At 47.5% G+C, this 16,018-nt stretch overlaps 3 protein-coding genes across 3 annotated transcripts in view; all 3 read left to right on the top strand.

Annotated features, from left to right (window-relative positions):
* Positions 1 to 1,184, top strand: part of EMWEY_00004320 (hypothetical protein, conserved) — a gene marked incomplete at both ends in the record, with an annotated part of 33,338 nt that extends 32,154 nt beyond the window's left edge. The window contains 3 exons of the mRNA XM_013477936.1: positions 26 to 172; positions 436 to 656; positions 947 to 1,184. Coding sequence (XP_013333390.1) covers positions 26 to 172; positions 436 to 656; positions 947 to 1,184 — 606 coding nt within the window. The remainder of the gene's footprint in view (positions 1 to 25; positions 173 to 435; positions 657 to 946) is intronic.
* Positions 1,185 to 6,734: 5,550 nt separating this feature from the next.
* On the top strand, positions 6,735 to 8,189 carry EMWEY_00004310 (hypothetical protein, conserved; the record flags this gene model as incomplete). Its single annotated transcript, XM_013477935.1, has 5 exons — positions 6,735 to 6,804; positions 7,037 to 7,140; positions 7,291 to 7,400; positions 7,541 to 7,705; positions 7,877 to 8,189. 5 exons carry the CDS (start codon positions 6,735 to 6,737, stop codon positions 8,187 to 8,189), a joined length of 762 nt encoding a protein of 253 aa, XP_013333389.1.
* A 2,612-nt stretch (positions 8,190 to 10,801) lies between these two features.
* Positions 10,802 to 15,783, top strand: EMWEY_00004300 (ATPase, AAA family domain-containing protein, putative; the record flags this gene model as incomplete). Its single annotated transcript, XM_013477934.1, has 12 exons — positions 10,802 to 10,904; positions 11,146 to 11,282; positions 11,452 to 11,579; positions 11,978 to 12,089; positions 12,309 to 12,442; positions 12,649 to 12,772; positions 13,209 to 13,283; positions 13,521 to 13,577; positions 13,900 to 13,970; positions 14,483 to 14,795; positions 15,131 to 15,421; positions 15,747 to 15,783. Coding segments are annotated over 12 exons (1,582 nt in total), but the record flags the coding sequence as incomplete, so codon positions are not given.
* Positions 15,784 to 16,018: the final 235 nt, after the last annotated feature.

Here is a 16,018-nt window from a genome sequence, read left to right as displayed (position 1 = left end):
TAGCTTGTCTTGCTTGTGTTCTTAGCTCTCGGAGGGCTTTGAGGCTGTCTCCCTCCTGTCATGGGGCCTCCACCAGCTACTACCGCGCCCTTGTCTCAGAGCGTTGCTTCGCCCGGACGATCTCCGGCTGCTGGTCTGCGGTGACCCGGACATCGAGGTGGAATTGCTGAAGGTAATTCGTTGCTTGCTGTGCGCGCTTTTGCATTTTTCACGGTGCTGCTGCATTCTATGATTTGCTGTCAGGGAAGAAGGGTACGAGTTCACGTTTCGGATGTTGCAACTGCAGCGGCCTAGAGGAACGCTTATATGTTGGAACAGTGCTGCTGCAGCATTTTATGCATGGGGCTGAGGACGGGGTCTTGCCTGAGATTTTAGTTTGGAGTAGATTGCTTCATGATTGGAGATGTTTTCTGCTTGTGCATGGTGTATGTACAGCGAAACTGCAAGGTGGTTTGGGACCGCTGCAACGATCGGGAGCGCGAGCTGGTGGGTTGGCTGTGGGAGGCGCTGCGGAGCTTCAGTGCTGCTGAACGGCGTCTCTTCCTGCGGTTTGTTTCGGGGCGGTCTAGGGTGCCCCAGGGCTGGACTTTGGGCCACAGTGCCGGTGCAGGCACGTTTGTAACCCCAACCCGGATGTTCGAGCTTCACATCATGAGGTGCATCCTAACACAGAGAAGGGAAACGGCCAATATGAACCACTGCAGACAGTTCAAATTTCAGCACTTAATGAGATTCGCGCATTCGATTCGGTGATCACTGTTTTTCCATTCACCTCCGAAAGAACAGTGTTCCGGTCTCCACAGCAGAGCTAGGCCTGGTTAGATGAGATACAAGCACGTACATTAGGCTCTCAGAAGCAATCCCATTGATGTAAAGTGTAACACATCACCTTGAGACATGTGTGCTTGTGGGTGCTGACTGTGGCTTTTACTCTTATTTTTCGCAGAGACGAAGAAGCGCTGGAGGCGGTAGACACATCTTTCTCGGGCCCTCGGCAGGTTTCTGGCCAGCGCGTGGACGATCGTCTTCCTTCAGCGAGTACATGCTTTTTCATGATGAAACTTCCGAAATATTCCTCCTTTGCTGTCTTGAAGACGAAACTACGCACGGCGATCACCTCTTGCTTTGAAATAGACCTAGATGCCATGCACCACAATGCCAACGCCCAACACCATGTGGGATAATACTCTGAATACAGTCTGCAGTCTGCAGCAGCTGCAGTTGCAACGAGTGCAGCAATAGGAGCAGCAATAGCGGCTGCAGTAGCTGCAGCAGCCACACAAAAGGCGGGTTCTTGGTGCGCCCTAGGGCCTACCTGTGCTTTTCGTTCGACTCCTTTAGAGAGGGATCTGGCATAAGAAATCACTAACCTTAAGGTAGTTTTATGGCCTAAGAATACATGCTTGCTTAGCAGATCCCTGAGTAGTGTCCTGGTCTCTGCACTCAAGTAGGAACAAATGTAGGGTGTCTTCCAAGCAGTCCATACTGATCGCGTTAGGAGCCGTTTGCCCCAGATAGAAAACATACGTGTTCCTCTAGACCCGTGAATGCACTGCAGGATGACGGGACTTTACTGAGGTAATACACAATGCTGGTGCACCATTTCAGGACATTTGGGCTAAACGCAGCTCAGCAGCGACAGTAGACTGCACCCTGGTCCTGCACAGTCTCACTATACCTGTGAGGTTTTCGTGCTGTTTTAGCATATATATTACTTCAGCAGTGACTAGAGTACCCAATTTATTCTAAATCGAGGTGGGCCGCTCTGAGTCATCCGGCACTTTCTGGAGGCCAAACCAAGCCTGTCCCCCCATTGCTTATGCTTTCAAATCCAGTTGGGTATTTACCAGCGGATGAGCTCGAAAACGCCTAAAGAGTCGTTTTTGATCACATCCGCTTCCGATTTGGCAGTCAGTAGTCGTAAACATACACGATAAAATTCTCCGCTCGTCCAGGACAGTTGCTGACTTCTCGAGGTCTATCAGGCTCTTTAGCTCACTACCGTGCGTGTAGGTTATTTCAGTTGCAGCTGCAGCCCAAGGGGGTTTCCATAGGCATGTTACATGCTTCGCGGCAGCTTGAGCCTAGTGTGCCTTTAGACCCTGAGGTGCTTTGTGATGCTCCGAATTGTATTGAATAGAGGTTTTTTACTGCAGCTTGTAGTCCACAAACACACGCAGCCGTCTATAACTAGTTTCTGTTTATAACCGTTGCGTAAATCTACGATACAGACCAGTGCGCTCATCCAAGAATGAGCAGCGGGACTCGCCAATGTGTGCAGAAGTTTTTGAATGCTGTGTCTGGAAACAGTGTGATATTGAATCATACAGCTGAATGCCAAAAGCTTGGCAGCTCAAGCTCCATTCTCTTGAGAAGCGATTTTTCCTAAAACGCGATAAGGGTGACGCAGCAGTTGTGGTGCTTCTATTTCAACTAGCCGAATTGGCAAAAGCTGCAGTTCATCGCCTGCTAGTCAAATCGTTTAACGAAAAACGAGCGGTTTTGAGGGGAGTAACAAATATCGGCATTACTTGCGTGGCAGGCACTTCACAGTTCTAACCCAACGTCAGTCCCTGGCGCACACGAGAAAGACCTTTCAAGGCTACGATAATGGAATTGTTGTTCGTTGGTATTGTCTGCGCACCCAGTGCAACTAGGAATGAGACGTATACCGAGGCATCGCCAATACCTCAAGGAGAATGGGGTCTTAAATACTAGTAAAACGATTCCTATAGGGACCAAAAGAGTGAGAAAACCACGTTAAATATCCATGGAGCCAGCAAACTTAATTGTGTCTTCAGGATATTTTGGGGGAAGGTACTCTACGCGAAAAGCTACAGGCTATCCTTGCTTCATCAGCCATCTCTGCGGTCATTGGTGTGAATAGTGCAGCCTAAGGTTGGAAGCCGTTCCTACACTACGTTTCTTTGAACCATTGATCTTGTTTGGACAGCCTGCGACGTTGGTCAGTGCCAACGTGGCTCACGGGGTTCGCTCACAAGCCGTCATTACGTCTTCTATTATGTTGTTTATCCAACATCAGAGGCCCAAACCGAGTAAGCATAGACAGCAGCCTCACAGAGCAGTACACGGCGGCGTTCATGTTTTTGCACATCTGGAGGTGGCCTTCTGCGTAGCCTCGTCGAGACCAGCTAGGCAATCAGCCTCTTATCTAGAAGCTGGAGACGGTGATGCACGTATACGAAGCGACCGGAGCAGCAGAAAGTGCGGAAGGTCGACTGAGTTACGCAGCAGCAAGGAGAATTTACAACTGAGCAAAGCGGTGTCCAGGAACGACACCAATACCCAAAGACATGTGCTCCTCTTGCGAAGGTAAAGGGGAGGCATATGAAGCATAGCCTGTGAAATGTTGGCATGCCCGTCTGAAGTGTGCGCACGAAGCCCTGCCAGACCTTAGTAGGTAAACGGTACGCAAGTTAAATCTTTCGACAACTGTCTATAGGGTTGCTCCATATAACAAAGAAAGCTCTTTTGTGCTTATCCGTGAGCGTCCCCTCCACCTTGTTAGTTGCAACGCAGACTCCTGGTGTTGCAGGAGTCTGCGTTGCAACTAACGCCAGGCTGCGTCCTCTCACACAGCCCCTAATCCGCGAGCTGCAGAGCTTAAGACTCATGGATAATGGATAGGAAATTCAGGTGCATTTAAGGAACTTCGTCTTAAGGCCCGTTCACTCCACTCAAGTTCAAAATAGTTCGCGTATAAGACCCAGGACACCGCTACAACAGGCTCTGACAACGTGGGTAGGCGTGTTGAATGCCTCCCATTCACGAAAGATTGCCACAGTAAATTGTTAAGCACTTGCTAGGGTTCCAGTACCCATTATACACAGAAACATGGGCGCATGCACTTACTTCTAGCAGACTCTGCTGCAAGGTACCTCACAATGCTCCCCGTTGTGACAGCATGGGGATAGCCTTGTCGTTGAGGTCTCAGGGTTTCCCGAAGACACCGTAGGTTATCCTCAAAAAATATATCTTAAGGAAGCAGGAGAATTAGATTGGTGTCTAGAAAGTTGAGTGATTTCCAAGATATCGCCGTGCTGCGGGGAAGAAATGTAGTGCGCAACCGTCCTAAGGAATGCGGTAGTGCCACACCGCACCACACTCCGCACCTATCGGACTCTGAGGTCTCATCAGCCCTTCGCCACCATGGCGTCTGTACACCCTCGTCAATCGGGTTATTGGGCTCTCCCGCCCCTTCTGTGTCCCTTTCGCAGAGCTCGTGTTCTGCTTGCTGCGTGTACTCTACATCAGGTTACACCCCTGTCCTCTGTGGGGCCCCCTCATAGGCAGCAGCCTCTGCCTGTGCGGATCTGCTCTCACGGTTTAGCATCTTTCCCCACCTCTGGGAAACTGGAATAACATGAAGTTCTGGCGCCACTCCGCACAGAACCCCTCTATACTCATATGCATAAGTTAAGTCGGGTCTCTCCACCAGCGTACTCTCTACTAACGGAATCCCCGCCGTTGCCGTCTCCACGCTTCATTTCGCTAGCTTGCTGGCTGGCCCACGCCGCCTCTGCTGCCTTCTGTTCAGCCGGTGGTCGGCAGATACTATTCGTGTGATAAACTTGTACCGTGGCGCTGCGGTTGTGCTGCGGCTGATCCGCATTATACATTCCACTATAGCAAAGAGGTCATTGGGTTGGAACAGCCCAAATTGTAGTGCGCAGCCGTCCTACGCTGTGCCTACTCATCGTCTCATAGCGTCTGGATTCCTAAGTACATCCTCTAACTACGCAAATTCCCATAGGTCAATACTTAAAATTCCAAATCGTGTTCGAGTCTCTATTATAAACAAGGGAAGTTCCCAGAATAATAGAACTGTGATCTGCATTGACCCCAGTCATGGCTGGGTGTCAGCGCCCAACCTATAGGATTGACGTGGGGATACCAACGGTGACGACACAGTCAGGAACCTGACCTATAACTGCTATCCACCAAAGTCCTATTTATAGACATAATACTCCTATGTAGTAATAATTCTGTTTCTTTTCCAATTAGATCTCTAAAGGAGCCTACCTAGAACCCAAGTAGTGATTAGGTAGTACGCTACACTGCCGATAGTGGCAGCTGGCGGGGGTAGTCCTACTAACTTATGGTTCCACCTACGGTACGCGATTCTTAGAACATTTAGCAGTATAAATTAACTTTCTCAGTTTCTAATGCCATAATCCTTCTCTTTATGGTCAATGAGCTACTAGAGATCACACCAGAGCCACATTGTAGTGCCTGTGCACTACAAGGAAGGTTGGGGCTTTGGGGGGGGCAGGGCGGGCGGCTGCTGTTTGGGTGTCCAGTGGATCAAAACCATCGAGTTTTGAATAAAATTACGACATTGTTCTCTTATCTGCTGGCGGACTTGCGTTTCTAAAGCGTAGTCAGCTCACAATTGGACCGCTGCCCGTGTGAATTCCGTGGGTGACGGACTTCCCAGGTGGGCTGTGCGCCAGCCGCCACAGAACCAGTTCCCGCCTGAATCCCCATCGGCATTTCCGTAAACTTCTAGGAAATGAAGCAAGAGTGGAAACAATGGCTCTTAATTGCCGGTGCGTGTTGCCGCAGCAGTGGCCCCCCCCCACTTCGCAGCTGCCTTGGTTGTCTTCCCCCACAGATTCTTCGGGTTTTGATGGCGTTTCCCCCGGTATCTAACCGTATTTGTTGGCTGCAGATTATCTGTTGGCCGTATCAGTGGAGGATCTATGCAGGAATTCTTTGTCAAGTCAACCTGTCGCGCGGGGCGGGTTCTTGACCTGCAGACATTGTCTTGATGCCGACCCGAGACAATGGCGGCCCAGTGTCTTCCGCAGATTTGTCCCCCTAAATCTGCGGTGTCGCATTGCATCTTATCAGTGAAAGAGGCATTCTTTTGTCTGCTTGTAGGGGGCGCAGTCCTTACAGAGCCCTACGGCAAACGTGGATGCTCGCCGTGGTGGTCTGCTGCTGTGTAGTGGTACTCATTTGTATTTCTCCGTTAAGGAGGCTTATTGCCAATGTGGACGCATATATTTGTCTTGAATTTGTTTGCTTGGCTGCTCGGATGATAGCATTGGGCCCTGACTCCTGATGAGCCATTTGTTAACTTGTATCACCTAAACTGACAGCCGGAGCGTCCGTGTGTTGTTTGTCGTTTTGGTGCTTTTTCAACGTCATACTGTTTTGGATATACCGTGTTTGCGCTGATGACAGCATTGGGCCCTGACACCTGATGAGGCACCAATTCGCGTGAATTGCGAGAAACTGATAGCTGCCGCTCATTTGTATGCAGTGTTAGTGGTTTTTTCCAAAATAGCCCTGTTTTGTCGATATCCTCTTATAAGGCTGAGCTGCTGCTCGGATGATAGCATTGGGCCCTGATACCTGATGAGGCACCAATTCGCGTGAATTGCGAGAAACTGATCGCTGCCGCCTTTTCTTATGCAGTGTTAGTGGTTTTTCTCAAAGTAGCCCTGTTTTGTCGATATCCTCTTATAATGCTGCGCTGCTGCTCGGATGATAGCATTGGGCCCTGACACCTGATGAGGCATCTTTTTGTTATGAATAGCTAGTAACTGAGGGCGGGCGCATTCGTATGTAGCTTGTTTTCGCTTCTTTTCTTAACGTAAACTGTTTTGGTGGTGTAGCGTTCTGTAAGTGGTACATTTCTTTCTGGACGTTGTTGACTTTGGTGTCGGGTGTGGCATGTTTTGGGTTCGTGAACAGCACCAAACGGAATGTGTTTGAACTTCTCTTCGCAGCATTGGCTGTGGAGCATTATTTTGAGTTGCAAGGCATCTTCGGAGGGTTTGTGTGGTGCAATTGCATTTCCTGTGCCGCTGTGATGAAAGCATTGGGCTCGGATAGTCCTGAAGAGTTCTTGTTTCGCCTTCAGAAAGCGAATGACTGAGCAAGCGGATGCGTGCCTGTGCGTGCGTTGGGCTATTTGAAGGTGCAAGAATATGAAGTGTGCATAGCGTTTGTGTCTGCGTGGATGTTGTGGATTAGAGTTGCGCACTTTTGCGGGAATTGCTTGCAGGTGGGGCGGCGGCCACGGGCCTCGCGCTGTATTACCTCCTTAGAGATGACGGGTCAGGCCGCAAAGAGAACGAGGCGGAGGCGAAGAAGTTCAACAAGAACGAGGTAGGAGACACGTTTACGAATTGCCGTGGCAAAATCTGTCAGTGCATGCACGCGGATTTCTTGTATGCACATTGAAAGAAATTTGTGCAACTGCTTCTTTTGGATTGTTCACGAAGCGTTTGTGTTGATTGTGAATGGTCTTCTCTGCAGGCAACCAAGGAGCAGGTGTTGTTGGTGCTCCGGGATATCCTGAGCACTCAGGAGAAGATGAAGGGGCTGATGAAGGAGTTCACTCAGAAGTTCGTCGAAGGCGACTACACGTAAGTGAGCAAATTTGAAGCAGCTATCGTTTAATTGTCGGAATTTGTTGGGCCACTCACCGTTTATCTGTTGACTGGATGGCTTCACTTAAGTTGTTGTTGCACAGCATTCAGAAATGTTTAGTGGGTGGGCTGTGCAGTTTTGAGGAGGCATGCGCCATGGTGGCGAAGGAGCACCCGGAGGATCCGCTGGCCCGCTATGGCTTGACAATGACTAGTTTTGATCAACTACTTGACAAGTTCCAGCAAGATCCTGAAGTGAAGCAGGCAGTGCTGAGTATCATGGGCGCCGCCTCAACTCCAACGTAAGTCTGCAGAAGGACTTGGCAGGTCCCTGCATACAGTCACTTCTCCGTTAGCAATCTTTCAAGCGGCGTGCTTAATGATTTATGGACCGCATTGCATAGTATAAGCAATGTCAGTCGCATGAAGCATCATGCGGCATCATTGGCCTTTGCTTGTCGCATGTGGTTCAGGCCCACTAGCGAAGCGTACCAGATGACGACAGACCGTCTGATAAAGGTGCACGAGTTCATGAGGGACGAGTTGCAGAGCTTAACAGCAGAGGCTGGGTCATGGCCCAACGGCAGGGCTGACACCAAGGTCATAACTCTGGCCGCGCAAGCATACGTGGGTGCGAAAGTACAGAAGAAGTTTGGGTTGACTGGAGAGGATATTGAGGGTGCAGTGCTCATCAACCACAAGGATCTTGCGTCGAACGCCAACTTTACAATGGTCAACATCGCCATACAGAAGACTATGAACGATTTGATCGATGCCGACGCGTAGCAACGGCTCGCAGAGAGCACTGCCACGCATGTTATAGCGCGCTAGCTGCGCAGACCAACGCAGCGGGTCCAACCGCCGTCTAGCCTTTGGCGTGGGGCATTTTGGAAGTCTTCAGGGCGCTTGCTTCCGGAGTGGAGCACAGCCCTGAGGTTTTGTTCGTTGATTTTGGTTGGATGGTAACGGTACTAACGTGTGCAGGGGAAAGTATCCCCATTGTATTGGTAATTAATACTCGGAATTAGAGGCGAGGATCTGCTTGTGCAGTTTCCCAGCTGCGTGACGTGCATTATCAAGGATGTCATGGTTTTTACTCAATTTTTCAAAAGTTATGATACCGCGTTGCTGGCTCGGCTGGGCGGTAGCTGCCCAACCCTGGGTGTTACTGAAGAACGCAACTAATGTATCCGTTTTTACTTTTCGTGGCGTTGCTGCACATTTTGTCCGCGCCGTGGGGCGAGACGAGGGCGTGGCTCTTTGGAACAGAGTTGGGATGGGATTTTTTCAATACGGCTTTTGCATTAAGGGGAGGTGCTTTCGGGTGTAGGTGATTCGGTTCTGAGCCTTAAGTAGACGATATAGTAGGACCTTTCGCATTCTCTGCTGTTAGTACAGACCTTGTGCTGTTTAGGTAGCAGTCCTACCGTCTTAAGTAAGTAAACATGAAATTTTAAAATTTCGTGGATCTTCAACCCATGGGAGTGGGAATTGTGAAACTCTGGCTCGCCAGGCATTCACCGCCACGTATAGGGCGGCATAGTCCTGTGTGCGTAGAAGCTTAGAAGTGGACGGGGCACACATCTATAGTGGTTGATTACAAGACTATCTAGTGGGAAACGCCTGTTTGTAACCGATTGGGTAGAGCGGGAGAGCATCAGGAGAAAGCGAATTGAGTTCGTTGCAGTATGAAGTACTTCAATGCCAAGGGGGCGGACTCCACTTATTGCGTTAACTAGCATTCCTCCTGTCCAAGCTGGAACAGCATTAAAGTAGTATAGAAATACTTTGACCACTGAATGAGTGGATTTCGGGATTGTGGATGCCTTGCCCCTCAAGAGGAGGCAGGAAGTGATTATTGACGGCAGCTGAATTTGCCACCACTGTAGTGATAACATACTAAGTGGCACATCGTGTTTGCAGTATCTGGTCACTTAGTTTAAGACTTCGAAGGTGTGCAATGAGCTACGGATAATGTGCAGTAACTACGGGTAGCGCTGTCACAGAAACCAATACGGAGGTCAGTTGTCACAATGCAGCCTGTGGACTAAACAGGTGGCAACTGCACTGGTAGACGGCAGCTAGGTGATGTTTGCTCATATGTCTGAGAACGTCTCCATTCTTCACTGCCCATTACTTCTACCGGCTTAACCGCCTGCACTTACGGGAGAGCAGTCAGCCTGCCGGGACCTGCAGCGCACCAACTATGCCGCAAGACACCCCACGATGCAAGCAACCAAATCTTCTCGGTTGTAATCAGAAACACTGTAAACGCTTGTGGAAGGCTTATTCATTCCTGCCTGTCGACGGCTAAGGCCAAACAATTGTTCATGTACCAATTGCTGACACACTCGCCAACATCGGCCATGTTATGCTATAGATAACGGTAAGCGAAGCGCTTATTTGCATGGATGGGTCACGAAGGGCCGCTACTGGTACAGCGTCTGCGAGCTTAGTGCGAAGGCGGCAGTTTGTTCGTGTCAATTTGTCTAGTGGAACACTGTTCATTGAATGTTCAATCTACATTGATGAATATAATTGGAACTAAATATACATTATTTCATTGGATGGAACTAAGTGAGTGAACTCACCTGAATCGGGGTCTTTTTATATTTTTTTGAAAAACAGCACAACGCAGCCGCCTCGTAGAGCCCTTGGGCGCTTGACTATGTCTAAATTGGGCTATACGTAGAACAGCAGTAACCTAACGCTTTGATGTATATTGTTGGTTGTGCTCATGTAAGTCTATGGAGGACTTTTTCTGCCTTCGAATGGAGTAAATACGATATTCTTCATCTAAGTAGCACTGCCTCGATTATTCACACTAAGATAGCGCCATGTATACTGAGTCGTAGGTCAATGCAGGGAAGTACTCAGAGGGCCCCCTTCTTCGGGGCTTTGGTACCGCCCCACGTTAGTTGAATTCTGCAGTGTTGTCTTCCTCTTCGTTTTCCCCCTATTATTCAGATATGAGGATCTTTTTATGTTTTTAACACAACGTTAGGGGGAGATTTCGTATTTGGCAAGGGGGGGAAACGGAGGGTCTCGTGTGGCACACTGATTGAGGGATCATCGAGATCGGTCCTTCCACCATAAACTGCACTTCTTTAATACGTAAACTTTCATTTTTCCGTGTACATCTATTTAAAAGTCTAATATCTGGAAGGTTTAGTGGGGATCTTTGGGTCTTCGTTGGAGGCATACACCCCAGCTGTCCTGCCCAATTTTCCCTGAATAGACCGTCACAGTTGTCATTATTCTCTCCCCTGTTCTATTGGCAGTGAAGGACGCCCCAGTGGCCTTGTTTATTTGAACGTCGTGGGTAGGACTCACGCAGTGTTTGACTTCTTCGTCTCCCATCTCTTTCTCCTGAATTGCCATTTTGCACTTACAGAAAAATGTATTTCCCGTCTTTCGGCGGATCGCCCGCAGTTCCTTCGGCGGCGATTCCAAATGCTGTTCCAAAGAAGGGCGAAGAAGGCGAAAACATCACTGGAAAATGTGAGCAACCTCAAACTTTCAACATGTATGAAGGGACATTCATTGCCCACCATCGGATACGAAGGAAAATACAACATTTTTACGGCATCTCTTTCGTTTAAATCAAGTCTGTTTTTGTTGCCTTCTTGCCTGCATCGGCACTGCAGTAGTCATGACATGTTTCTGTGCGACATGCTTGCCTCACTTTTAAGTTATTTTCGCCACTCTCTCCTTGTGCTGTCCTGTCTTCTGCTGCTCAAAGTTGACCCAACTGCCTTAGAGCGCGGTGCAAAGGCTCTAAAACAACTGGACAGCAGCCCCAATGCGGCACGGGCTTTCGAAGTGATAAAACTGCAGGAGATGACAAAGCAGAAAGAACTCCAAAAGGAGATGGAACAGGTGAGAGTTATGCGCAGCTGTTCCTTTCCTATGGGTACTTAGGCAAACAAAGCAAGCAAATACCAAGCACCGTATAAGTAGGTGTTGCTTCAGGGGAGCACCCCAGCTAGCAAGCAGCAAAGGTTTTGCACTTCTTAATGCCCTCCTGTATTGCATGCATATTATACAGATTGCTGCTGCTCGGGCCCAAGCACAAGCAGAGAGATCTCGAACAGAAGGCGAAGAGAGACGAAAGACAATAGATCACCAGCAGGAACAAGAAAGGGTCACTGCGCAGTACAAAGCAAAGCTCGAAGCGTAAGACGGCTGCCGCTGGGCAGTACTGTAATAGCTGTTTCCTGCAACTGTTATGCATTATAAATACTGTTTTCTTTCATTATATTATGAATAGCTCCTTCTACTCTTATAATAACTCCCCTTCATCATAAAGACAACTAGATTCTTGCCGTTTATTTGCACTCGGCATAGTCCTTATTCGTACTACGATTTATTCCCTTGATTTATTGAGGTGGCCGGCACGCACCACTTGCGTAGGTTGGCAAATTATGCCACCTTGTTGTATCAAGCAGATGTTGTCCGTAGGATTGTTCTTTGAAGAGTTTCTGAAGTTGTATAATTATTTGTTTGGTTCGTCTTCGCCGTTTTCCCTCCTCGTCGCTGAGCTAGCATTGGCCATGTGCGCACTGGATTCGCAGGGAGGCGTATCAGAAGAAGCTGCAAGACCAGCAACGGCAAAATGAAGAGTGGCTACGACAACAACACCAACAGTTCCTAAGACAGGAGGAACAACGAAAGAAGACAGAAGCTGTGAGCAGCTTGTACAGGACGAAACCCTTCCGTAACTGCTGACGTAACGTAGTTTCACTGCCGTTCGTATTTGCATTAGGACCTGTATGCGGGCTTGCAGTACACGAGACAGTACCTGCCAATATATTCTTCTTCCATAAGTACAAACACGGCAGCGTCAGCGATCCAGTCAATGTAGACAAGGAGTGCTTGTGCTCTGTGTGTGAATTTGTTTTTTAGGAAATGCTAGAAATGCGGCGTCAGCAAATGCGAGAGGAAAAGGCTTTAGAACAGAAGTTGCAGGCCGAAAGAATTCGGGAAGAGGCGAAAGCCAAAATCATGCAAGAGAGAGAAAATATAGACGTGCACCTTAGGTGGGAAAAATCATTCTTGCATTAAAATTGCATACATTACACAACGCCAACACCTCTAGACGGCCAGACATACACGCACGACATTTAGAATAAATTCGGTTTTATTTGGTTTCCCAAGCAAAGCGCAAAACGACCGCCATCAGGACTTCTAAAGCATTTGTGGAGGGCTTCGGTGTTGGGTTACTTTGACTTTGTGAATGGTACAGGACTCTGCGGGCAAAAGCAGCTGAGGACAGGAAGACGAAGTTGGAAAGCTTACAAATGACATTTAGTTCAATAGGCGGTGCCTTTTCTCGGCTAATGGCCGATAAGACTCAGTTGACAACTTTGGTTCGTTCGCCCTTTTCCCATGAGCACTGCATTTGCCTCGATTTTCGTTTCTCTTGTACTTCCTAGATTACAGTCCTTTGGTTTGGCCTCCTGTTTGTTTATCCTGCGGCTCCTTCCTTGTTTTCTTTTATTGGTGTATCTGGCTTGGAACGATCTCAGTCTCCCTTCTTGCTTATATGCACCTCTGTTGGCTTCTCTATGATACATTTCGTTGGTATACCTTGAGTCACCTCTCTCTGCTTACGCTAGGTTTTGTCATTCTTTTACACTTCCGGTTTTCTGTGTTTCTGCTACGTTAAATATATATACAAGCATCTGTGGTGTGGCTGACAGGTGTGCAAACGTACTTATGTGTATGCGCTTGCTGCTGCTGTGCCTCCGCCTGTGCGTGCACACTTAGCAATCCTTTCCTGCCTTGTGTCTTTCTTGCCTACAGGTTGGAAGTATCACTGCCTTAGCTGCCGGCATTTACGGCGCAAGAGCCGCTGCCAGCTTAGGGGCCCGTTACTTTGTAAGGCTTTATATTTTAATGTGTTGCTAGTGCGTAGGCTTTGAGTTGAGTTTCGGCAGGCTAGCTATTAAACAATTCTGCTGATACTTGCGTATTTCGTAAATAATACAATCATTTTGCGATCATTAACGGCGGGAGCGATCGGCAAGCTCCAAACCTTAGCTACGTTCTGCGTCTTCTTCAAAGAAGAAGACGCAGAATGCTTTCCTTTTCTCTTCGGTGCATTTTCCTTCGCAGGAGACGCGAATGGGGAAACCCCCACTTGTTAGGGAGACTTCTCGTTGGATATTAACTGTGAGCTTTTAGGGTTTAGAGTTTAGGGTTTTGGTCCTGCATAGTCGTAGGTGTTGGGGATACATTGGTACACAGAGACAAAGTAGGGACGTACGCACACTGGCAACAATGAGCAAGCACAATGGTGGGCTTGCGCAACTGCTAACAGTGCACAAAGTTGTATTGAATAATTGAGTATGTCGTAGGATATGCATATGTAAGTTTGTGTCAACTATCGTACTTCATGAGAGGCTGCTGGACACTTGTGTTGATCCCTGTTGTGTGTTGAGTCCTCTGCACATGTTTGACAGCAAGAGGTGTTGTTTCCTGCGTGCCTGTGCAGCGCTCATTCTTTTCGCCCTTGCGTTTCCTCCGTGGAGGAACTCCTTCTGCTTCTGCTGCCCTTGGGGAACGGTTGGTTCTAGAGAAAGAGTTGAGTGAACGTCTGCAATGGACAACAAATTCGCTTTTAACGGCTAAGGCCCATAATATACCCTACAGGCATTTGCTGCTCTATGGGCCACCTGGAACTGGCAAAACCCTTTTCGCCCGCACGTAGGCAAACACAATGAAACCATGGGGCATGCAGCCGCTCATACAAACAATCAGTAACAGGAGAACCAGTAACAGCAGCAGTAGCAGCATTATCAGCAATGGCATGAGGAGCAGTAGGAGCAGAAGCAGCAGCAGCATTAGCAGCAGCAGCAGCAGTAGCAGATGCAGGTGTTTATAGTCTTTATAATCTATGTCTATTTGTGTATTAGAATCGAAGTTCTGGGTTCGTTATTTTCTCGTTTTCTCCTCCATTTTCTTCACTTCCCCCAGCCTTCAACAGACATGCTTCTTGTTGTTTCCTTCGTTTCCCTTTACATTAATTCATTGATATATGCATTAACTTATGTGTTTGTTTGTATATTTGTTTGCAGGCTGGCCAGGGCCTCTGGCATGGACTATGCAATCATGACGGGCGGGGACGTGGGTCCACTGGGTCGCGATGGCGCGGCGGAGATAAACAAGTTGTTTGCATGGGCAGAAAAGAGCAAGAAAGGTTTAATTCTTTTTATTGATGAAGCAGACGCCTTCTTGAGGCAAGGTAGAGGGGTACTGGCACAGGCCGCCACCGAAGGAATGAGCGAGGACAGCAGAAATGCGCTTTCAGCTTTTCTGCATCACACAGGAACAGAAACAAACAAATTCTGCATTGTGCTCGCCACCAATTGCAAAGAAATACTAGACAAGGTGAGGGCAGTGAAAGCGAGCGACAACAGAATCAACTGCTGCGGTTGCTGCTGCTGCATCGGCAGCACATGTGATTGCAGCTGGATATCCTATACTGGTAGTATTCCCTTGTTGCATGAACAAGTGTATGAATTAGGTCACGAGTTTGCTACTTGTGCTTAAGGAAAGAGATCGTGGCAGTGTAGAAGGAGCACAAGTGCATGGTTGCATTTGCGTAGATGTATATAAACACGAGACAACGGATAACTTAACTTTAATAATAATAATAATAATAATAATAATAATAATAATAATAGTAATAAGGGCTGCATATTTTTGTTTCCTTCTTATTGCAGGCTGTGCTGGATCGCGTCGATGAACAATTTGAATTTCCTTTGCCTGCGGCAGCAGAGAGGCTGCGAATGTTGCAGCAATTTATGCAGCGTTATTTAGGTTATGAGGTGCAAGAAGAAAAGGAAGGAGAAAAAGAACAAACAAATAAGGAAATAAGTAAACAACAAGCACAAGATAATAAACAAAAGAAACAAAAAGATATTCATCTTGTTATAGACAAACAAATCAACGAAGATTACCTAAAAACCTTAGCAGAAAGGACTGACGGATTCTCAGGCAGACAACTTGCTAAGGTAAACAAACAGCAGCAGCACCAGATGCAACAGCAGGGCATGCACAGAGATGCAATATATATTATATATATTATTTATATTCATGTATGTATATACACGCATATATACATTTATATATATGTATATATTATATATTTTTAGGAAAATATACAGACAATATTCATGAATAAAGTTAGGGTTGTCATGTTATTTATGCATTTGTTTTGCATGCATTATAACATGTATTCTTTATTCATTCCCTTTGTCTCTGCTGTGTGTGCTGCTGCTTTGACTTCTGCTGTTGCTGCTTCTTTTGCTGGTGCTGCTGCTGTTCCTGGTGTTGCAGCTAGTGTTAGCAATGCAGGCTGCAGCCTTTGGCTCGGGTACGAACACATTGACGAAAGGAATGGCGGATGCAGTTGCTGATTTTAAAATAAAACATTTACAAGAAGATGTAGAAATGATGGAGAGAGAAAGAGCAGAAAATGAATTAAAACGCATGCATTATAAGTAGAGGAGTGCATGCAAGTTTGTGCATGCAGATGCATGCAGTCACTGCATGCACCTTATACAATAGCAGTTTATATAATATTTATGTATACGTGCATATATTATGCA

The sequence above is a fragment of the Eimeria maxima genome, genomic scaffold (genome assembly GCF_000499605.1).
Source record: "Eimeria maxima Weybridge genomic scaffold, Emw_scaff23, whole genome shotgun sequence".
Taxonomy (NCBI): Eukaryota; Apicomplexa; class Conoidasida; order Eucoccidiorida; family Eimeriidae; genus Eimeria; species Eimeria maxima.
Note: the sequence above shows the minus strand (reverse complement) of the source record. Positions and strands in the feature narration are given on the sequence as shown.